At 38.5% G+C, this 24,439-nt stretch overlaps 1 protein-coding gene across 1 annotated transcript in view; it reads right to left on the bottom strand.

The window, feature by feature from the left end:
* Window positions 1-24,035, bottom strand: part of LOC134507489 (neurabin-1-like) — a 63,988-nt gene extending 39,953 nt beyond the window's left edge. The window contains exons 1-7 of the mRNA XM_063318158.1: window positions 23,601-24,035; window positions 20,681-22,582; window positions 8,519-8,651; window positions 5,907-6,027; window positions 4,558-4,662; window positions 3,811-3,928; window positions 1,670-1,813 (exon numbers count right to left, since the gene is read on the bottom strand). Coding sequence (XP_063174228.1) covers window positions 1,670-1,813; window positions 3,811-3,928; window positions 4,558-4,662; window positions 5,907-6,027; window positions 8,519-8,651; window positions 20,681-22,300 — 2,241 coding nt within the window. The 5' untranslated portion in view covers window positions 22,301-22,582; window positions 23,601-24,035. The remainder of the gene's footprint in view (window positions 1-1,669; window positions 1,814-3,810; window positions 3,929-4,557; window positions 4,663-5,906; window positions 6,028-8,518; window positions 8,652-20,680; window positions 22,583-23,600) is intronic.
* Between the last annotated feature and the right edge of the window lie 404 nt (window positions 24,036-24,439).

Below are 24,439 nucleotides of genomic sequence, written 5' to 3'. Positions count from 1 at the left end.
CTAAATCAAGGTTCTTTCACAAAACAAATGTCAAAACTTTTCATTTTGACCTTAAAATGTTGATAATACCTGAAGAAAAAATCCAAGATGGCGACCGGGAGCAGACACCGATGCTGACTGCTGTTCTAAGGGGAAGACTCCTGGGTCCCCCCCCCCCCGGCTTTCACCTGATCGGGGGGTTTTGGAGGCAGATTTCTAGACTCCCCGGCCCTCATACCTGATGGGTCGGGGTTGGACGGAGCACCCTGGGCAGAGCGGTGAGGGGTAGCGGACCTGGGCGAGCCCCGGAGGCGCAAAGCGACGAGTCCCGGAGGTTTGGCGGCGCATGGGACTCGGGAGAGGCTCAAATGGTGTGAGGGGCGTCAGCGGTGCGACCCCTGGGGACGCTGGATGGTGGCCTGCGGTGGCCTGGCAGCCTGGAGGCACGGGGGAGCGGCCTGACGGTGCGGTGAATCGATGGCGTTGCAGGCCAGCTGACCAGCCTCGGTGGACCAGCCTGGTGGGATGGTTTGGTGTCGCGGCAGACGGACGGCTCAGTGGTGCAACGGCCCAACTTTGGAGGGCCAGCCCAGCGGAGCAGTTCAGTGGCGCAGCAGACCAGTGGCGAGACAGACCTGCAGACCCACCTTGGAGGCCCAGCCTGGCAGAGCGGGTGAGCGGTGCAGCAGCCCAGCAGCGCAGCGAGCCGGCGGAACGACCTGGAGGCCCAGTTTGGTGGAGCAGGTCGACTACCAGCTAGACAGTGAACTGACTGACCGACCAGGGAGTGCCCGGGATAGGCCTAAGGCTATAGGCCTTGGCGTTGTAGGCCCGAAGACGTGGAGGGAGCTGGGCAAGGAGATCTGGGCCATTCCCTCCCTATCTGCCAGAAGCGGTGGAGAGCTGTTGGGACCCCTTCAGTGTGAATGAGGAAGTTGAAGACCTGGCTCTGCCACTGGGCTTGGGGCGGGGAGGAGAATCGACATACTCAGGGTTGGCTGGTGCCTTGAAGTGCCCCTCCTACATGATGGTTGAAGAGATCATAGCCATCTGGATTTTATGAGCTGGGGTAGTTAAGAAATTGTTTTGGTTTTTAATGGGATTTTATTGGAATTTTACTGTGTTTTTATTTGAGTTTTTATTGTATATTTATTCTGTGTTGTAAACCGCCCAGAGTCCCTCCGGTTGGAGGAGATGGGCGGTGACAAATTTGATAGATAGATAGATAGATAGATAGATAGATAGATAGATAGATAGATAGATAAGTATGGAAAAAGCTCATCCAGTAAGCTTTGGAGGCCACTAACATTCAGAAAAACTTTTGGAAGAGCCTTGAGAGCTATTCTAGTGCAGCTGGAAAAAAACAAACATGTCATACACATGGACAAACAGCATAGCTCCTGATGCAAACAATAATACCGGTGTGGATTCAAAAGGCTTCTGGATTCCAGTCTAAGTTTTTACATTTTTAGTTAAATATTTTACCATAACATTGATTGAAGACAGTCGTATAATTAAAGGAAAGATATTTCCAACAAAATTTTGTTAAACTGTAAAACTACAGTTAAAAAAACTAGTTCTTGTCAAAAAGAAAAGTTAAATTGTAACATCGGATTCTCTAGCATGCCATAGCTAATCCACAGGAAACCTCTCCTCGTCCATTTTAAGAGCTACCAAAATTGCACTGTACCTCTTTAAACTTCAGCATGAACTGTGTAGAATCCATGTCTAATGGGAAATTAATATCCTCATTTTCAGGAAGATAAAATACTTCTACTGATTTTTCTTGCAAGTGTGATTCAAAAGAAACTTCATCTTCATCATAATCTTCATCCTAAAGCAGTATTAAACAATATTTTATTAAAGTAAAATAAAATTTTCTTAAAATGGTTTTAATAAAATGAACATATAATGCTATTATATATAGCATGCTCTAATTTTTTAAAGTTTGTATGAACATGCAAAGTTTAAAATCTTTAATATTTTTTTAAAAAAAATAAATGCTAAATAGCTTGTTACTGGTTTAGTTGTTGCTGTATATGACACTGTAAACCATCCAACTTGGTTATACGGTCTTTGACCAAAACAAACTTTGAACGTGAATATCAAATTTGGCTGAAATCATATTTTGTGCAAGAAGTCTGCTAGTCCATATGGCCTGATTGTTCTCACTTTGTTCCTCTTTTTGAGCAAGGGGTTTTACAAATCAGGAAAACACAAAGATGAAGGAAGAATAGAATGAGAAAAATAAATAAAATGGAAAAAATATACACTTGAGTTGTTTTAAAAAAAACACCAGTATTTAATTTATGGTCCAATGTGATCATCATCAGGGGCATTGCATCTGTTAATACAAACTTAAGCAAACACAAGCTTCCATTTATTAAAGACCAGCATTTATAAGAATAATGTAAAATGAAACTGCTAAGCTGTGTTTGCACAATGCTTTACTAAGCCAAGATGTATGACTCTGTTTCATCCAATTGCAGCCATTAACAATTTGTATTTTACAGCAGGAGTCAATATAGCTGAAAATGGGAAGTGCTGGGATTTACTGTCGATTTGGTTGGCCACAGGTTCCTTACGCCTTGTCTTACAGCACGAATGTCTGCTTGCAATAACCCCTTTCAAAAGGATTTTATGGAAGTATAAAGTAATCTTTAAAAAATGAAGAAGCAATCCTCCATGATTAAATAACAAAACTGCATGGGGAAGGAGGAACAGAAGGCAAATACAGAAATGGGACCAAATTTGCAAAATTACTCACTGGATGAACCACATTTAATCACTAAAACTGAATGGCCACATTTATTCTAGGTTAAATATGAAGGTAGGAGAGACATGAGAAGGAAAATTTGACAGAGAGGATAGCAACAAAGGGAAGAAGGTAAATGAGGAAAAAGGATATGGTATTTCTTTATTTATAAGATTTATAAGGCTGCCCAACTCAACCAGTGTGACCCTGGAAGGCATACAGCATAAAAACAAACAATATATTGAAGAAAAAAAACCATGTAACAATAAACAATATAATATATAAATACCAAATATAAAATGGCAACCAAGGACATGACATAACAATCACAGGGGACTCCTACTCAACTGGCCCCTAAAGCCTGGGGGAAGAGCCAGGTCTTAACAGCTTTCCTAAAGGTGAGAAAAGTTGGGGCCTATCAGGTATCTTAGGGTGGGGGGTCATTCCAGAGAACAGGGGCAACCACAGAAAAGGTAAGCTTCCTAGGTCCCATGAGATAATAAGATTTAAATGAAGGAATGAAGAGAGAGAGCGAGAGAGAGAGAGAGAGAGCGAGAGAGAGAGAGAGAGAGAACAAAATGGAATAATCCACAGGAAGAACTGGGAATAACTTTGTTAGGGTATGAGTGAAACAGAAGGAAGTAATACTGTGGGATGCAATGAGGACACAACTCTCCATTCACGTGCCTGGTCTTTTTTGAACGGCTCAGCCCCTCTTAACTAAAAAATTGTCTGACTTGCCATGTAATCTCTTTGGCAAATTTTTGCAATCCATAAATTGCTGCTGAGAAAATAATTTTTTTTTCTTCCTTCTCCTCCCCCACACCCATTTCTTCTTCAACTCACGATCACCCTAGGTACGAGCTCATGAATGATGGCTAATTGTCAGGTAACAGCACAGAGAACTTTTTCTATTTGTTACTCCCTGCTCTCCAAGGTTTCTGGTACAACTCTTTACACTTTATGGTACCTACAGCAAAAAGCTAGTGATGTAGAAATAGAACAACAACAACAACAATTTACTGCAAGCCCAACTTGTGTGTAGGTATGTATATACACAACATCTTAATTGTTACCTGTTCTGTTTCGTGGGCATACTGTTGCTCATATAAATATCTCTCCTGTTCCAACGTCTCACTGATAAGGCGAGCTACTTCACTCTGAGTTCCCGGTTTTTCTCTTCCAATCAGAAACCTAAGGAGAAACATTAACCACTATTAATACACCAATGAAAGATACAATGGTGCTTTCAGCAGGAAATAATCTAGTATTTTCCTGTTCCTTGGCAAGAAATGTCTTCTTACATGACATTTCGAGAACTGAAACACACTTTATATGGACCTATCTTTGAAACACATTCAGATTTGCAATGGAGGCAAAGTGCAGCAAAACACAAAGATCACATGATGCTGGTATTAAAAGATCTGCATTAGTGGGCACAATTAAAGGTTTTGATATTCATCTTAAATATTCCTAAAATGCTTAGGACCAGACCATCTGATGGACTACCTCATCTCCCATTAAACCTGCCTGGGTTTAAAGTCTGCAGGACAGGCCATTTGGAAGATAACCCTGTTGTCAGAAGGCGGCTCATCTGCTTTCTCTTGCGCTGCTCCCAAACTATGCATAGCATTCTCTCAAGAGTTGTGTTTGCCTCTCATTCTCTCTGAATTAAGAAAACTGATGAAAATGCATTTTTAGCATTAGCTTAGTTTTACAACTATCTATTTGGACCATGGTTTTGTTAGCTGCCTTGAATACTCATTCAAGTATAAATAAGGGAATAAATCAATGACTGTTCAGTTATGTATAATTACTCGTACCTGACTGTGCCTTTTGTATTTTTTAATACAGTTGCTGCAAAAAACTGGGTTACCCCTACCAGGCTTATCCCATCAACTTCAACAATTTGATCATTTACTTGGATTCTGCAAGGCAAGGAACAAGTATTAGATTTTGCCTATTATGTTATATCTGATGCAAAAAAAATAAAAGGAATAAAAATAAGTCATGTTTATCACTCTCAATTAAGTGCACACACCATTTTCCACAGAGGAAAAGTAATGAATGAACATGCTCTGATCCACAAGTTTTTTTTAACTCTTAGCTTAGCATAAATAGAATATGCAAATCAATTTGATGTGAGACATCTTTAACAGAAATTGCATAAAATAATACATGCCACTTCTCCTATGTTAATAACAAACTAAAATCCTATTCGCTATTCACTTGGCTAGTACTATGGTATCCACACTCAAGGTCAGACATGAGTTGTACCTGTTGTACCTGAATCAGTAACTGGCAGGCATATAGATCCCTATGAGTAGACTGGGACATTAATCTTTCCGTATAGTTCTTGAGCTAGATTGAATGGCATTTTACAAAAGAAACTAAGGATTTATTTTCACTTTGGTAACATTACTATTTTTACTTCTTTTTTACCTGGATGACAATACTGTTCTTTTATCACTAGACAAAGCATTCCTATTATTGGTCAGAAGGGCACTATCCTTGTTCAGTGTGCTATATCACTTCTTTACTTCAATAGAAATTTCAGAACAGGAAGTAGCTCACTAAGAAGTCCTAACTACACTAGAATAATACTTTTTAGGTTCTGGAAACAAATATTCCAAATGGCATACATGACTGCACATACCCAACAGAAAAACTATTTCTAGGTATTCAGATGTCAAAATATCTTAACAGAGTTAAATTACTGAATTAATTAAGCACATTAATTCAAGTGGCTGAACTGGATTTTTTTAATGAGTAAAAGAGGAACCTCAAATTCCAAATGGACATGACAACAACACATATTATGCATTCTTGAGTTTACATACCATTTATTTCCCATTTCCCCGGTTAAATAAAATCCTTGGTATTTACATTGGTATATACATAAACATTGAAATAAGTTTATATTTTCAACTTCCTATAATATCCAAGTCTGGCATCTAAAACCATACTTTTATTCTAGTTTGTTCTCAGTAACTAGAGTCTAAAAAAACTACAATTTTAAATGTAAAAGTCATAAAGAACCTAGATTGCTTAAAGCTTATTTCTCTTACAGAAGCAGAAGAGAAAGGAACAGGAAATGTTCCAAGTTCTACCTGCCTCATTATACTGTGCAAAAAGCAGGCTGAGCGAACAAGCATTCTTAGTTCAAACTTACCGGCCATCTTGCTGAGCGGCTCCACCTTCAGTTATCGTTTTTACAAAGATACCCAATTTTTCCAGTCCTTGATCTGCACCAACGCCCATTCCTATTATACTGATACCCAAGCCACTATCACCTGTAAGAAAAGCACAACAAGCAAAATGATCCTAACATGCTGTACCACAGCTAACAGTGTAGAGCAGAGTGATGAAATGGCTGGGACAGCTGGAACACATATGAAGTAACCTCACAGTGGGCCAGAATGAATGACTTGAGCCCCATCTGAAGGCCTATTCTGAAGCAAGAAAAGCTGAGAATATAGCTTACTTCTTGGCTTCCACTGCATTCAGACAAAAGCGTTAACAAAACATCAGTGTTTTTTTCAGACTAAGAAGCATCCTCTTCATCATGGTATTTGGGTGTGAAGAGGACAGGGGAGAGCTGATGGATCTCTTTGACAATTTGCATCATTTTTTGCAAACGAAGTCAATGAGATCTGCTTTGAATGGAATTCCAAGTGTTCGGTCAAATCCTACAGATGAAACCTCAGCAACCACTTGTCCACTTATTTTGGATTCTTCGGGGCTTGTAGAGGAGTTTAACAGGACAGTATTTATTAATCACATTTATATCCCACCAAATCAGCTAGGAACTCCCGGCAGTTCACAATAATAAAAACACTGCACTTAACTGGGAAAAAAGTGCCCTCTGGAAAACTTTGATCTTTTAACATTCTCTAGTATTTTCTGGAAGGAGCAAGTCTAATTTTTGAGGGGAAATCATTTCCCGGAGCCAGGACTGGATGGAGAAAATAGCAGTTCCTGGCTTAACGGCTCAAAACCAGCACTATAAATTCTACATGGAAATTTATAGGCAGCCAGTGGAGGGCAAGCAACACAGAAGTTATGTATTTCTGGTGGCTAGTACTTGCTACTATGTGAGCTGCTGCATTCTGCACTAATTGCTGTTGTGGTGTCTTCAAAGGCAGCCCCATGTAGAGCACATTGCAGTAAACTAGACAGGCAGTGATCAGGACATGAGTTACGTTAGAGAGACAGTACTGTAGAGAAGTAAGGCTGCAACTGGGGTGCCAGCTGGTGCTGGATGAAAGCCCTCCTAGCCACAGCCTTTTCCTGCCTTTCAAGCAGCAGGTGTGAATCCAGGAGCACCCCCAAATTGCAACCATGCTCCATAAGGGGTTATGCCTCCCCACTGACAACTCTGCAGCAAACAAGAATCACAGTGGATCAACAGTCACCCCTTCTTGCAATGATTCAATTGCAGTTTTTTTTGTCCCACCCAGACCCTCACAGCCTCCAGGCAATTAGACAAGTTTCATAGCATCACTGGCACTCTCCCTTGACAAGCAGGTCAGCAGCCTGGGGGGGAGTCCTTGGTTTTCACCTGTCACCACCACAGGTGGTAGATGTGCCAGAGTATGTTTGTACAAGTTAAGAGTGTGCCAGCTATGGTCATTCCTAAGCTAGTCTGATTTGACAAGAGTTATCTATGTCCTCATTATATCTCTTCTTGACAACTGCAATTTACTTTACATTGAGTCACACCGTAAGTCACAAATGGTATGTAATGTGGCAGCTACGTGTAAGTTACAAGGATCACCAGATGCCTGTAGTATTTGCTAATTGCTCATTGGCACAAGTTAAGGTGTTACTATTAACCTTTAAACCCTAAACAGCTTAGGGACTATTTCCCATCATGTTTGGCAAAAGGAGGCCTTTCTGAAGATGTCCATGTCTTCAGAAACCTATCTATTCAGCACTTATTGATCCTAGGCTATGGAATGCACCCCCTGGGGAGCTGGGTTTGGTTCCCACTGCTTGTTAAAAAAAAAAAAGAAGTAATGATAGTCCTTCTTCTCCAGGCCTTTAATTTTTAATGAATTAATTTTTGGTATTATTCTTACATTTTAAAAATAGCTTGAGTATTTCCTGAAAGCTAAGACAGACGTTAAAACACTTAACAGTCTACTGTATGCTTATAATAAAAACTGAAATATTGGTGTATTTAAAGACTCCACAGAAGAATAAAGTATGGTGTCATCCTAAGTAATTTTTCCACCTGTTTCTGCAGACTTAAAAGCTGGAATTTGCATTACCAGAACTAACGGATTAAGCTTTCGGTGCTCCTTAACAACACAGTTTGAATGCTGGCAGACATTATACCTTATACTACTTAGCACAACAACATTTCTCCTAATCCGCATCCTATTTTTCTAGATTCACTAAGAAAACATAAATCGGATAAAATTTGAAGGTTTATACATTACCTTAAAATTTGCTGGTGACATTGTCTCAATATGAGTTTTATTTTTCCTCTCATGACTAATATATAAGAAATGTCTTTTGCTCTTTATAGTCCTTGCTATTCAGTTTTCCTTTCAACTTTTATAAAATATTTTTCAGCCCTAACACAGCCAAACTTTTAGAAGACAATCTCATTTTAAGCCTAAAAATAATTTATATTCTGGATATTGCAATGCTATACATAATTAGAAATTTTGCAATTTCAATGATGCTGACTTCTGGGTAACTGGTTATTTGGCTGCAATTTAAGCTGTAAATATTCAAAGGCCTTGTTTCTCTAGGATAGACATTCAAGATTTGCACCTTTTTCAATTTCCACTGGAAACACCTCCATTTTCTCCACCCTTTTCTCAAGTTCATACTCCGCTGATGCTGCCACAGGGTCCACTTCTTCATTGCGTCTATCATAGTCTTCATTTGAGTAAGTACTGAACACCTAAAAAAAGATAATATTTTCAAAAAGTTTTTCACCCATGCAAGTTGAATAGATCTAAATTCCAATTAAATACATTTAGATACCAACTTAGAACATGCTCATGACAATTGAGAGTATATAGACAACACAGCAAAATTACCTTATGCAAGGAATTTTTAAAAGCCTATAAATTCTTTCACCTTTTTCAACCAGGTAAATTGAAAAATGATGTTTCTCAATAACAGGATTATCACTATATTTAACTATGTTCATAATACAACTTTTAAATTTTTAAAAATATATTTATTAGAGGAATTATGCTACAGTATTCTGTACTAGAACTAAAGCAAAATATAACAGGTCACATGAATTACATGCTTAACAAAATCAGGTTCAGATACTGATATACCACATTTACCCAATAAGAAGACACTGCTGAATTTAAAATAATCTCACCCCCACCAATGGAAAAATAGACAGAAAAAAGGTGATAAACAGAGAAAAATCTATGCTGTCTAACTTCTTTCCTTGTTAACTAGATTTGCCAACTCCTACTGAAACTAATCCCCTGCAACAAATGTGGACATGTGGGCAAACATACTGGTCACAGTCTACATCCAAAAAAGGACTAGGCCAGGACAAACATTTAAATTACTGTTAACTAAATTGCCAACTGATTAAAATGCCTGTCAAATTGAGAGCCAGTTTGGTGCAGTGGTTAAGGCACTGGGCTAGAAACCAGGAGACCATGAGTTCTAGTTCTGCTTGGGTGATTCCAATCTATAAAAAAGGAGGCAGGGATTTACCTGCCAATTATCAGCCCATTAGCCTTCTCAATGTGGTTAGCAAATTATATGCTAGACACCTATACAATAAGCTTCTGGATTGGGTTATAACTGAGAATATCTTGGTTGATGAGCAGGCAAGCTTTAGAGAAGGCCGCTCAATCTTTGACCAAACTCTTCAACATCTAGTCAAGAAATATTCCTCCAGAGCTCGCTCAACACTCTATGCAGCATTTATTAACCTTAGATGTGCTTTTGATTTCACTGCTAGAGCCAAACTATGGGAGAAATTGAACTCTTACTCGATTGATAGATTACTTGTTCTTATATATAAGCTTTATGAAAATTCCCAGATGAAGGTGCAATGTAATATGTATGGACACTGCATCAAGGAAATCCCAGTCAAGAGAGGAGTGAGACAAGGGTGTATTCTAGCTCCCCTTCTTTTATCTATGTATTAACTCTCTTGTAGACAAACTGAGTAGCCCATCTTTTCATCCCACTAAACTGGGAAATAGACACATCTCTGTTCTTTTATATGCAGATGATGCCATGTTGCTTTCTCAGACACAGATTGGCCTGAAGCGGGCGCTCTGCATGCTTGCTGAGCACTGCCGAGAAGAATAGCTGGAAATACACTGCTTGGAAACTAAGGTTATGGTTTTTGCCAAGCGCCCTAAGGCACATGTCTGGCAGCTAAACAATCATTTAATAGAGCAAGTTAAGACCTTCAAATATTTGGGGATTGTTTTTCATGCCACAGGTAATCGCAAATTCCACGCCAACTATGTCAGTCTGAATGCACAAAAAACAGTGTCAGCGCTACAATCTTTCGATTTCTCCAAAGGAGCTCAACATATACCAGCAGTGATTAAAGTTTTCTCAGCTAAGTTCCGAGCTCAGCTCCTTTTTGGAACTCAGTTGGGCCCTACAGGTCATTCCTTTCTCTTGAAAGAGTTCAATCCAAGTTCCTAAGATCTATCTTTCAAGTACCTCGCTGCATCCCCAACGTGGTGCTTTGCTGTGAAGCTGGCCTACTAAAAACAGAAACTTCTACCTGGATTTACACTTTTTTTTTAATGGCTTAAGCTTTCTTTTTTCCCAGTTGGCCTGGCCCCTTTGATCATGACCAATAGCTTTCTATCTTCTTGGTGCCAGGTAATACACACCAAACTGCAATTATATGGCTTTTCAGGGGCAACCATCATCTCTTGTTGAGATCTACCTGATCTCAAACAATGGGCCATTGATTTAGAGCTACAATCAGATTGATCAGTTTTACCTAAAAAAAATTTTTTGGGCCGTTCTGCACATCTCCAACCAGCCACATATCTTAGCTGCACAACGATTCCAAACTTTAGAATGGCCTTATCTTTGGCTAGATTCAATGCCCTTCCAACAGCTGTTATTGAAGGGAGATATCAAAATATCCCTTTCGATCAAAGACTGTGCCCATGTGGCAGAGGAATAATTGAAATGATGGAACATGTCAGTTTATACTGTCCTCTCTATGCAGATGCTTGCCAGGAACTGTTATCTCAATTTTTTACTAAACATGCAGGTCGTTTGGATTCTTTTTAATCTCAGGCTGTTTCTATCAGACCAATCTGATTTTACTTCATTGACCATAGCTAAATATTGTTCTATAATTTGTACAGCATGCTGTAATATCTCTTCTAATTTTTCTTAATTTTTTTAGAATTTTATGTGTTTTTTCTTTTAATCAGATGTGAATCTTCTGTTTTATTTGCTGGCCTATGACCGAATAAAAATAGATTTGATTTGATAGTTCTGCCTTGGGCACAAAGCCAGCTGGGTGACCTTGGGCCATGGCAAACTACTTTCGAAAATCTTGCCAAGAAAACTGCAGGGACTTATCCAGGCAGTCTCCGAGAATCGGACACGAATGAATGGATTAAAAAAAAAAGCCAACTGATTAAATTGCCTGTAAAATAAGATATCAAGGAACTCCCAAGGAGAAAACAACACCCCCACAAATACTGACAGGGCAAGCTATTATATATAAACAGAGAGCAAACTCCACTCCCTCCTAGTACTGCAGATGTTACCTAGTCGGGTAACGAAATGTCTGCAAGCAAATAACCAAGCTCAGAGAGCACCAAGGACTCCACAATAAGATATCCATTTATAACATTGATCTCCCATATGCATCTACATGCAAACTACTTTCTCTCACACACTATTCTCTCAAATACAGATATGCAGAAGTCCATAGATGTACATTCAGACACAGGAAAAAAATACATGAACCAGGGCATAAAGCTACTGCATGCTTCCTCTGTATTAAGTCCTTAGACGCTTACTTCTGGGTAAGTATGCAAAAGCTGCTACTATGCTGGAGGTGGAACTATTTAGTCAGCTTAGTTCATGTAAGCTGGAGTGGAAGCTGAAGAAGCATGGATGTGTATTTTGTCTTTGCAAAAAGCATGAGTTGACACATGCTTTTGGGCTGAGCTGCAAGTACAAGAAAAACTATTTTTGTGTGTGCCTTCATCTTCAGGCAATAATAGACATAATTTTTAAAAATGGACTGAGAAGTATTTATGTTTTCTCAGTCATGTTGTACCTAACATCTAAAATTATCTTAAGAATTTAATCTAGGAGTATAATTACATGACCCTGTATGCTTGAATACAAAAAACCCCAAAAAATATTCCTACTGTTTTGAACACTGTTTTGAATTGTGTCTCACAAGATGGGCAGCCACACAAATCTTTTAAATAAATAAATGAATAAAATCAAAACTGCTAACAGAAATGTCTCAAATAATAGATTCTAGCACTGAATGAAGTTCAAAGTTAGTGACTGAATCTTAAAAGTCAGCTTGCTGTTCACCTGTTGGATGTTATTAATGTACATGCTTAGGATGAATATTTAGAAAACTGTTGTTAGGAAAGAGCTTAAAACTGCTTACGTTTTAGGAAATAATCCTGCACAAGAGATTATTGCACCAGAGAAAGAGGTATTGGATATTAGGTTGTTCATTAAGAAATATTTGTTGGTGACAATTATGACAGAAGTGAGTATCAGGAGTACAAAATAACAGCAAGATACTTTTAAGTAACTGTTTTGCTCCCGTGGCTCATGATGAATGACTATTAGGTGATTCACATTTCAATGCTTTCATTTAGCTTTAAGATTTTCTTTAGAAAAATATGCTAATCAAATGTTTAATATCACTTATCAGAAATATGACTGAAAGCAAGTCTTTGACTCAACATCAGCAACCTTTTCAGGCACTACCGACTTCTTAAAATTAAGAGTGGCTTAAATTTTACTTCCTAGATCTTGTAAGATTTAGTTCTTTTTTTAAAATCTGAGGGTTCTTCAGATACTGTCAGGGAGTGTAGCAGGCACTCCATTGTCAATCCTAGGACTCAAAGTATAATTAAACCAAAACAGAGTAGTTTAATTAACTAAATAAGTTGGTAAGATTCAGAGATGCTGAGCACACTACTTGGTTCACCTGTGTAACGAAATAGCTAGGAGAGGCACTTGTGTCCAATTCAGACACACACAAGAAATACTGTAGAGACTATGAAATATGAATTGAACTTATACCGAGAGTACAGAAAGACATTTATTTGTTGGTACAGACTGATGCAATGAACATGAATTTGAGTAAACTCCAGGAGACAGTGGAGTTTACCACTGCCAGACAGGAAGGCCTGGCATGCTATGGTCCATGGGGTCACGAAGGTTCAGACATGACTTAACAAATGAACAATAACAGACTGATGAGGACAGAGTTGTGGCTTTCTCTAATGACACATATTTATGAAATTCTCTCTTTATTCCACCATTTCCTCAATAAGAAAATGTACATTCTTATTTCAAAATGACGCCCATTCCCCTCTAAAAAGTATGCTGCTATACAAGGTCACATTTCCATCTCTAGTGGAACTGAACTTTTACACATCTATGCAGAAGATGTGCAAGATAGCCAGTATTTTTTAAACTACTGTAATTATAAATTTTAGCTTCATTGGTCATTAAAGTACTCTACTAATTCATTTTGAGAAAATTTAAAGATGAAGTGCAAGAGCTATCTCATCTTTTCCTCCCCTCCTGCAAACACAGTGTGTTAAAATGCTGAGTGGGAACAGTCCCATTCTTCTTCTCCCCAAAACCATATTATGGATGTCATTACCTCAGTGATATAATCAAATTAGAATACATTTCTCTAATTGAGACTTCATTTACAAGCACCATATACTTTCTTAATGTATCTTACAATTAGGACAGGACCAATGTTTAAATTTCAGTCAAGATTGGTATTACATTTCATAAAGCATTAATATTACATTAATATTGCTTTATAATATGAAAAGTCAGTTAGTTTAGATGACATCATTCCAACAAGCTATTTTGATTTGTTCCAAAAAAACATTTTTCCAGACTGACCTACTTCTACTACTAGCACAAATTCCCAAGAAATAACTAAGACAATGAATATCCTTCATCACTGAAAACTGCTAATTTTAAGCAGCAATTTCTGTAAATTGCCACAAATAAATTCTCAGATACTCTTCCATGAAGACAGTTCTTCCCATTTTGATTAAAAAAAAAGTGTCCTCGCTGTCCATAGCCAACATAATTATAGTAACATTAGCTGAGGTTTCTTTTTAGAATACTGATTAGAAACTGAATATATTTTAAGATACCAGAAACAATAATATAAACAAGATCTCGCATTCCCCCAACTTTTAGCTACTGGTGTACAACACAGATGAAGTCATATCATTTCATAGGTATGAGTGCTATTCTATAAACCTCTCTGCTGTTCTCTTTTGTCCATAAGTACTAAATTGATTCTCTGAACAGCACTAAATTTACACTCACTAGTTCAACAATGAAAAATTCACATATCCCTCACCAAGAATAAAACCTGCAATTTGCGTATTTATCCTTCAAGGATATCAAATAAAAACTGATAAGCATGATAAACTCTAATTCAAACAGTGAAATAGCATAAATGGTCTGGAGAACCACTTTTACTCCCTTTCTTTATACAATCTACCTGAACTACCAACGAACTACTTGCATTTATACTTAAAACATACCTTATGCTTAAAGCCCCATCATCAGGGAGAAAAAAAATCCTTATTTTCTTTCAAAGGTAACATGAATATGGGCAAAGGTAACATGAATATGGGCCCCAAAACAATTAAATTTAGAAATCACTATATCTGAATTAAATTAATGATGATGATACCATAATTTAAAGGACAAATATATTAATATATTTAGGTAGAAAGCACTATAACTTGACATTATCCTAATAGTTAAGGTGCTGGGCTAGAGACCAGGAGTTCTAGTCCTGTGTTAGGCCAGCTGGGTGACCTTGGGCCGGTCCCTCTCTCTCAGCCCAACTTACCTCCCAGGGTGGTTGTTGTGGGGAAAATAGGAGGAGGAAGGAGTATTAGGTATGTTAGCTGCCTTGAGGTATTTATAAAAATAACAAAGGCAGGATAAAAATAAAATAAATAAAAAATAAAAATAAACTTAGCTCAACACAAAAGAAGAATTTAAATACATGCTATTCTCCTTACCTACAGTATATCAATTATAAGATTTCATCCATTACTGCCTGAACATGTAAAACAGCAGAAAATAGACAATGAAAGACAACCAAATAGGCTTCCATAGTTAAGCATCAGATTTAACTGAGAGGTTCTTTGAGATTTCCTCTTAATACACCTCAATATTTTATATTTATTAAAACCAGTATCTTATGACTTGTACCTCAGATTACCACTCCTTTTATAATAAAAGTAACATAAAATAATATATAAAAAGTATTTCAACTAGAAAAAATAATACAAGTACAGATAATCTTTTTTAAAATGTGCAATCACCAATAAACTATAACAAATTATATAGTTCGTTCATCAAAAGAAAACTTCAACCTTGTGCTAGTTACAGAATGGATAAATTTGTTTCTGTTCCTGAGCTGTGCCGTCTAAATCTTAGACAGTGCGACAAACTGTATAAGACATCTTATTTGGGAATATTTTAATGGAAGTTCTTGTATGTCTGGGTAAATCAGCCAAATGCAAACAAGCCTGACTGCCTGAATGAAACATCAGTATGAGAACTGTGCCTACTTTGAAGATGCTAATAGAAGCATGTCTGAACATGCAACATCCACACATTAGTAAATATTCTTATGTCATCATATCTTTTTTTGGTAAAGACTGTCTGCATTCTCTGGCCATAATTTCTGTGTGGCCTTATGAATTTTCATATCTGAACAATAATTGTTACGATATTATGGTAATTTAATACACTGAAGCAAAACAGGCGTTTCTTCAGCTGTTCCACTTGTATCAGCACAAGCACTCTGCAACACTAAAAAAAAAAACAGTAGGTACACTAACGTTTTTGACTTCTGTTTATAGGAATCAAAATACAAGATTCTAATGACTGGGTACCTATGCTGTTTAACGTTATTTCTGCTATTAGAGTGCAACAAATTCATTTCCATATAGCTGAGAACATATATTTCATCCACGTGGCTGATTCACTCAAACCTGGATACAGATTATCTAAAGAGTAGATATTGCAAGAGGGTTTTTTGTTGAATTATATAAGGACTATACAAATACAGTAATCTGGAAGGAAAATTGTAACTATATGCCTTAATGTGAGGAGCGATATACAGAATAATTCTATGTGTTCTTAGGTATAAAAGAGAAGGAAGCATCTTCCTTACTAAAAAAAAAAAAGGAAATAAACACACTGCTAAATATTTACAAATAGCTACTATAAAAGTGATAATTGTAAAAAAATTCAAGTAAAGAGCAAAGACATGGATAATACTGCAATGTAGTATCAGAGGAAACTTAGAACAAATTGGAAAATTCCCCAAATAGCATACAGATGAAATGCTCATTTAATGCATTTCCCAGCTACAGATTTCAGTATTTAAGAAATAAAATCTAATGGAGTTAGCTTGGTAACAATTTATGAACAAAATAGAAAGAAACATATGGAACTGGGAAGATCTTAACATGGGCCTAAAGAGAAATACAGGGCATTTGATGACCATCCTAAAGTCTATTTCTATGGACCTGAAAAATATGCAGAGAAAAAAAATTCTGATGAAGCTGAAGTTTGGAAGAAATTTAAGGTAACCTTGAAAAAACCAATAGGCAACAAGAGTTAAACTACACATATACAACAAAGGAAAAAACCACTACCTACAATTAATTTTCTTTAAAGTTCTCAATACTTAACACCAGAGTCAATTCTTAACTGGCGAAGAGGAGCTGGCTATGATTTAGGCATCCAGCAATCAACCTTCCATAACAACAAATTTCAGGGAAAAGAGTGAACCATTCAAGAAATATTCCATTTTCCTTTTAAAAAGTAGTATAACATATATTTATTTTATCAAATTTTATCACCGCCCATCTCCCCTCCAAGAGAGGCACTCTGGGAGGTTTACAACAAAAAGTTTAAAATTCAATATCATTATAAATACAATAAATATAAATATAAATAAAAAATATAAACTATAGAATGTGGTAAAATCCAGATGGCTAAGATTGTATCTCAGTCCGTGAATATAAGGGCCATTCTAGGGCACTCGCCATCCCCACGAATGACTGTCCTGCTCCAGGCATGATGACAGAACCAGGTTTTAGTGTTTTATGATATATGGCAATCAGCCAAATTTTTCTAATTACTTTATATCAAACGTGGAATGATATCAAGTCAGCCTCAAATATTGAGTGTACAACAAATTCATTCTTTATCTCTGTTTTCTCCAGACTGGAAAGGAAAACAAGCGTTCTTACTTTTATAGCTTGCACATTATTCTCAATTTTGAATTACTTCAAATTAAAAAAAATACACAAGCAGAAAAGCTACTGCTGTTAAAACTTTTAACTATGGTAATTATCTATTTGGAGACATGAAATCACTTCAGTTCAGTATCTACTCTACTCATTTTTAAGAGCAAATTAGTATAGAACATCTATTAAGGAGGGTGCCCAAAGATTGATTTATGAGGTGCTGAGAGGACAGGGCAGGGTTTAACCCTGTTACTGTAGCAGTTAAGAATACGATATATATGCTATATGATATAGATTTGGTCTACTTTTTCATTGCTGGTTTTATAAAATAGCTATTGGCTAGATATTTTATTCCACAGTGAAGGGAAATTTAACACTATGACTTCAAGCCTGTTTTTTTCAAAACCAAATCTCACTAATTTTAGTGGGACTTGCTCCTTAGTAAATATATGTAGGAAAACAGCCACATACATTTAGCTTAGATTTAGGAGTTACTGAACATTAGTAAAACCTTTTTTTTCATAAATATTTCTATAAACTTTAAGAGTGCATTATGGCCATCTAAAATGAATTCCATACTTTTGTTCATTTAAGCAGCAAATGCATCAGACATAATTAACTATTTACATTAATAAAATACATCTAAGTTTCACATAATCATCCAACTAATATGCACAAGTTATTTTTCTGGGTTTAAAATATACAAGTCTTGCTCACTTAGAACCTGTAGCCAAAGACATTCTCAGTTACTGGGAGGAACTTCATCACTCTTGGCAAAAATACCAAAGAGAACTTTAGTTAATATGCTATTTACTACAACACTTTAATGTTTTTTTTTAATCGGTTCAATTGTGCCTGATTCTCAAGAGACTGTCTGGAGAAATCTCTGCAGTTTTCTTGGCAAGGTTTTTCAGAAGTTGTTTGCCATTCTCTCCTTCCTATGGCTGAAAGAGAGTGACTGGCCCAAGGTCACCCAGCTGGCTTTGTGCCTAAGGTGGGACTAGAACTCAGGGTCTCCCAGTTTCTAGCCTGATGCCTTAATCACTACCCCAAATTGGCTCTCAAATAACATTAACTTTAACATTACTATGTTTTTACACAATACAAATCAAGCTAGAATTGATCTGGCTACATAATAAAAGATACTGCATCATTCCTTTCTTTAACACACTAGCAATATTCATACATTTTACTTTATCTGGCTTCCACAGTGTGAGGCTCTCTGGATATGTTGGAATTCAACTTCCATAATTCCTAGTGAACCTGCTCTTTGCCCACAGTACAGTAGTTGAAAATGAAAGGAATGTGCAATGCATCTGTGGGCGAAGCATTGGAAAAGTTGTACTAAACCATAATTTAGTATGGCATAAAAAAACAGGAACAAGCACCATGTCTTGAGTTCACATACTTTTCTCTTTTTTTTTTTAAACCATAGTTGATGTTTATTACAGTTAATCAGTTCAAATGACATGAAAGATCACTTACAACCCCTGAATTAGAATCATGGAAGACTGGTGGGGAGTTAGTGATGTGGATCCCTTTTTCCCTTTGCACCTACAAGAAATCCCTGGGCAGAATTACTTAGCCAGCTGAGGTGATTTGTGTATTCTTCCACACATCCACTTAAAAGAAGTTACTTAGCAGAGTTTTGCAGACTGCATCATTGGCTTGCCACTTATCTGTCACTTATTACTTACAACCATTAAGATAAAGAGGACAACACCAGCTCCCTAATCTAATACCTGCCAAGGGGAGGGGGAAAACAGTAATGTTCCCTTAAACAAAGTTGGGTTCCCAAGGCACTGATCCCCTCATGATGACTGCTAGAGAATTTGTCTTCCCTAAAAAATTCTCTGTAGCGATTTCACTTAATTTATGATCAAGTCCCTGATAAGAGGTGCTATTAAGCCATCTCCAGGTATTATTCTTTATACTCCCTGTTTCAAGTATAAAAAAAATAGCAAAAGAACCCAGGCAATTTGAACCTCACCAGAAACCCAAAGTCCTGGGAGGATGCTGCACAACCAGGGGAGGGGGAAAACAGTAATGTTCCCTTAAGCAAAGTTGGGTTCCCAAGGCACTGATCCCCTCATGATGGTCTGTCTGCTGCCATTCTTGGGCCTGCTAGCATGCTGAAGAGACATGGATTTGTATATCTTTCTCTGTTAAATCTCTTAATATTTATTCAATAATTTTTTCTTTGGCATTTCACCATGATTTGAGCCTATTGTCTTCAAATCCTAAAGAACCTATCGGCTCCTGACTGGCAACAGAATGCCAACACAACACCTTCCTCACTCATTTACTGTAACATAGAAAAACATTATATACCTCTCAGAAGTTTACACTATACCCACATAAGCTGTAACTTAAATTGCTACTACTATTGCTATTCAGGTGGTCCTCACTTAACAACCACTCATTCAGCGACCATTCAAAATTACAACAGTGAATAAGGGGTAGTTATGACCGGTCCTTGTCCTTACATCGGTTGCAGCATCCCCATGGTCATGTAATTGTAATCTCAGCTCTCAGTGCCCAGCTCACAATTACAATGTCACAGCATCCTATGGTCACATGATCACCATTTGCAACCTTCTTCGCTGGCTTCCTACAAGCAAAGTCAATGGGGAAGCCAGCAGAAGGTTGCAAATGGTGACCACGTGATGTCCTCGCTTAACAACCTGCGATGATTCACTTATACAATTGCGTTGCTTAGTGATGGAAATTCCAGTCCTAATTACCATTGTTAAGTTAGGTATTACTTTACCTAACCACTAAAGTTCACTTGTGGATTTTAAATTATTAAAAATGATCAAACAAAGCTAAACAATAAAAATACAATAAATAAATCACACCAGAAATATATATAAAAGGCACTATTTCAGTACAGTGTGGGAATGTAAAATCTAACTATGTACAAAAACTATGGAAATGTCTAAGAGGAATATGTGGATGCCAAATATGCGTCTCTGGAAAAGGCGTTTCATAAACAGGACCTTAACAATTGAGATGGCCTTCTCCCAAACAGCCACCTACCACTGGGAGTTCCAAAGATAATTAAAAAGGCATTTCCTGACACACTCCGGTTTCATGCCATTCAGGGCTTTAAATAACAGCACCAAGACTGGGCCTAGCAGCCAGTGCAGCTGGATAAGACTGACAGCCAGTACAGGTGATGGAGCACTGCTTAGCCAGTGCTAGTCAGTAACCTCATGATTCTATTTCAGATTAACCAAAGTATCAACCAGTATTTTAAAAAATGTAAAAGTACTTCAGACCTCAAGTATTTTAGAAATCCTTATCTGGAAGTGGTACTGTAATTAAGAGACCAATTTCAAAGCATGCATATGGATTATACTAATGGTCTTCACTGTTATAACTACTGTATTTAAATAATTAGCAACAATAATTACATTTTATACTCTTGTTCATGAAGCTTTACCTTGATTGGGGCTGTAGAAAACTTCACTTTTCTAGGTGGATCAGGATCTTCTTCCTCAGAAAGTCCAGAAAGTTCCTCATAATCACTATTATAGTTGTATTCCTCCTCTTGCAAGGTTTCTTCTCCTTCAGGGCCCGGACTATGTAGCTCCGTTTCTCTGTCATCATCAAAAGCTGCGTTCTCTATCCCAAAAGCACTAGAAGAAAATCCACTAAACTTCTTTCTCTGTTCTACTTCTTGTTCTTCCTCTTCATTATCCCCTACTGGTTTTACATGGACCTGCTCCTCTTCCTTAACTTTGTCCAGAAATACTAACTCCCTTGCTCCTTTCTGACTAGCCTCACTGCCCTTACTAAATTCTTCCATTTCCTCAAATGTATGGTCATTTTTTTCCCCTTTCCAACTTGGAAATCTGAGTGATTTTTCCTTCTGAAATACATTAACTTCCCCAGTGATTTCACTGTTATTCCCTAAAGCTTTGTTTTGCACCATAATCAGTTCAGCTCTAGCTACTTCTACCTGGGAAATTTTTATGGGGGCTCGATCCACTTTTGAGGATACGCTAGTTGTACACTGTTGATCCCTTTCAGAAGTTTCATCTGTTTGAGATGTTACCTCAGTTGCATCACTTTGCTCACTCCTTTTGCTAGCACTGCTGCTCATCGAAAGGGAAGACTCTGCAATAGGTTGATTTTCCTGCAAATATACTTCTTTGCTAACTACTGGTGATTCCCAGCTGCAGAACACTGTTGGAACTGGGTTTGAGATACCCTCAGTTTTCAAAGTATCTTTGAACTCCTCATTGTCAATGTCAGCCAAGAAACTCTCCAGTCTTCGAGAAATAGGTCCTGCATTCAGTGAAGAGGATTTACAACTGCCAGGAGATTGCTGCTGCTTCTGATCACTATTTCCTTGATTCTCTGTTTTATCTACAGCAACCTGAGAAGTTACATCAATATTGAAATTAAAATGATCTGTCCCACTACTGTAGTCAGAAGAAAAACCATGTCGTCTCCTATCTTCAATCCTTTCGCTTTTAATGGGAGTACATCTGTCCAATGAGCTTGGATTTTTAACGCTCTTTTCAAAAAGTTTTCTAGTCTCAGAAAACTTCTCTGCTAGTGTAGCTTTGTCTAAATTTCCCTCTTCTTTGCTGCAGATAATTTTATCAGTTAATGAACCTGCAGGTAAAGGATCCTGGGAAGTGCAAAAGGAACCACTATTGAGGAGGTTATTTTTTTGAACACAGAGGTAAGATGGGCTACTAGGAGGAGGAAGTGCAGGATCAGCTGAAGTAGTTTTATTAATAATTCGGGGCTCAGAGGGTGGACTGTTCTCACAACATGGTGAATTGGAAGAACCACCCATCTGCATGAACATGTTTTTGATCTTGTGCACTCTGTTGCCATATGTGACAGCTCTGCCACGAACATGTGGATCATTACCTCCTCCATTGGAAGAGTTGGTCAACTTTTGCTGAGGACTAGACTTGTTGGAAGCATTATCAGCATTCACTGAATCAAAACTGCACTTAATTGCATGAAAATCAGTTTTATAGGCATTTCTGTGTGGAGAAGCACTTCTTAAAGTTCTATCTCCTTTGCCTTCAGTCTTCATCATTGTCAAATGGAGAGAGCCTTCAGTTCTTTACAAGTGTTGTCTGAAGAGGTGAAAACCAACAGCAGCTGCCTCTGCTGCTTCCACAATGTGATACAGTCTTCTTACAGAACGGAGAGAGAATGAGACTGGAAGACGCCTCTCACCAGTTTATTCTTCCATAAGGGCAATGAAATGTGTTGTGGGAAGGAGGAGAGGCGCATACAAAAACAAGCACTTCAGGAATGTCTCTAGAAAAATGAGATGCTAGCACCATAGCTGATCCATTCTTATTGTGCAAGACATCTGCAAAAAAATAACACTTAGTGAACCAGAGACATCACCCATTTATACTAAGTATTTCATCCTTGTATTACATGGAATTCCGTACCCTAAGGAACAGGGAGAAATTTATTTCAAATGCCTTCTATCAGCCAAAGGGTGATGGAAAAAGAACTAAAAATAAGCTTTAAAACTCAAGAGTTCACATGAGGCAAATCTTACAGACTTTGACCCACACAGTGAAATATACTTTCATTGCCAAGGCTTGACTGCATAACATATGAAACAGTAAATAAGGAAAAGCAGATAATGGCTTTCAACATATGCCAAAAATAGGTGATTCTTCTTTCCCTCTCCAGTGAACAATTATGACCAGTTCTTCCTTTTTGGGGATTAAGGATTCTAAGACTGAAGGTGCAACTTTCACACAGGGTCGAGTCACGAAAAGAAATTGTTTGAACAGCAAAGTTTCTTTCCAGTCAGGAAACAAATCTTAAGATTTGGCGTCTCTCCCCCTCCTCCCGCAAAAACTCTTCTTCTCTCTCCAAAAGGCTAACTATAACTCGCCATTTCCTTATAGGCCCATCATTTCTGGATCTCGTTCCCTTAGACCGACAGAAATTAGGAAATAAAAGGGGAGACGTGGACTTCACTACAACTACCCTCTCGTCCCCGAAGCAGTTACTCAGCCAAACCTCCTCCGTCCTGCTCTCCTTTACCCAGAATCTGGGTTTTTCTTTTCAGGCAGAAATGCAAATAGTTTCGGGTTAAACTGTGGTTTCCTCGCGGATAAAGAACGAGCCCCTCATTCTGGCAGCACCACTACCGTCGCCGGGCTGGAAAGGTGGAGGAGAGAAGCAGCAAGAAGCAGTTCCAGCAGCTCACAATGGAGCCGCTGCCAACTCTCCGATTCTGATTCTCCTCCCTCTTTCCGTCCCGGTAGCGAAGCGCCCGAGGCGAGATTTGCGGCCCTGGCCCTCCTTCCAAACTTTTCAAACTAACCTCCCCCTTTCTCCTCCCCCTCCCCCCCCACCGCGCTTACCTGAGATAATAGCGGATCCTACGCGGCCGCGGCGGCTCTTCCTCTTTTCTCAGTTAATTGCAGCTTCCTGCTCTGGCTTTCCCCACGAGCAAAGACACACAACGGATCGTCCAACCCGCGCCTCCCCCCTCGACAGCTGCCCCCGAGCTGCCGCTGCTTTTCATCGGTTGTGTTTTTCTTTCACTCCACCTCCTCGCCAACTCTTCCACCGCTCCGACTCTAAGTCTCGCGCGGCCGCTTTAGAGTTCGGCTCTTCTCTCTCTCTCTCTTTTTTCTTCTTCTTCTTCCCCCTTTCCCTCCCCTTCCTTCAGGCCCGCGCGGGCGGGCGAGCACGCGCTTCACTTCCCCGCACAAAGAGCCCCGTCCGACCTAGCGCGAGCCCGACTTCTTTCTCCGGCTCCCGAGGGAGGCGAACGCAGCGAAGCGGGGGCGGGATCAGAGGTGAGAGACCTGAGGGGGGAAGCGAAAAGCGAGCGAGTCTAAGTTCTAAGGAAACGCCTGCATCTGTTGGGATGTACCATCCCGGGATAAGGGGGTTGGGCGATACCAACCATGGAAAGGTCTGGAAAACCTGGTTGTATCTATTGTTCTGAGTTTGACCTCCTGCTGACATTCTCGCTCGCTTACTAAATATAACGAGACAGGGGCATAATTATTTAAAAAATAAAAGATTCTGTATTTCTACTTCCTAGGCAGTTCAGAGCAAATCAGGAAGATAGGGAAGGGGCTGGCTTTCAACAGCACAAGTGGTGGGGCATATTTTGGCCAGCTACCCTTCATTCATTTTTTGCACAACACAGTATTTGTTCAGTATATATAATTTAAAGGTTATGAGGAAA

This window comes from Candoia aspera, chromosome 1 (assembly GCF_035149785.1).
Source record: "Candoia aspera isolate rCanAsp1 chromosome 1, rCanAsp1.hap2, whole genome shotgun sequence".
Classification (NCBI taxonomy): Eukaryota; Metazoa; Chordata; class Lepidosauria; order Squamata; family Boidae; genus Candoia; species Candoia aspera.
Note: the sequence above shows the minus strand (reverse complement) of the source record. Positions and strands in the feature narration are given on the sequence as shown.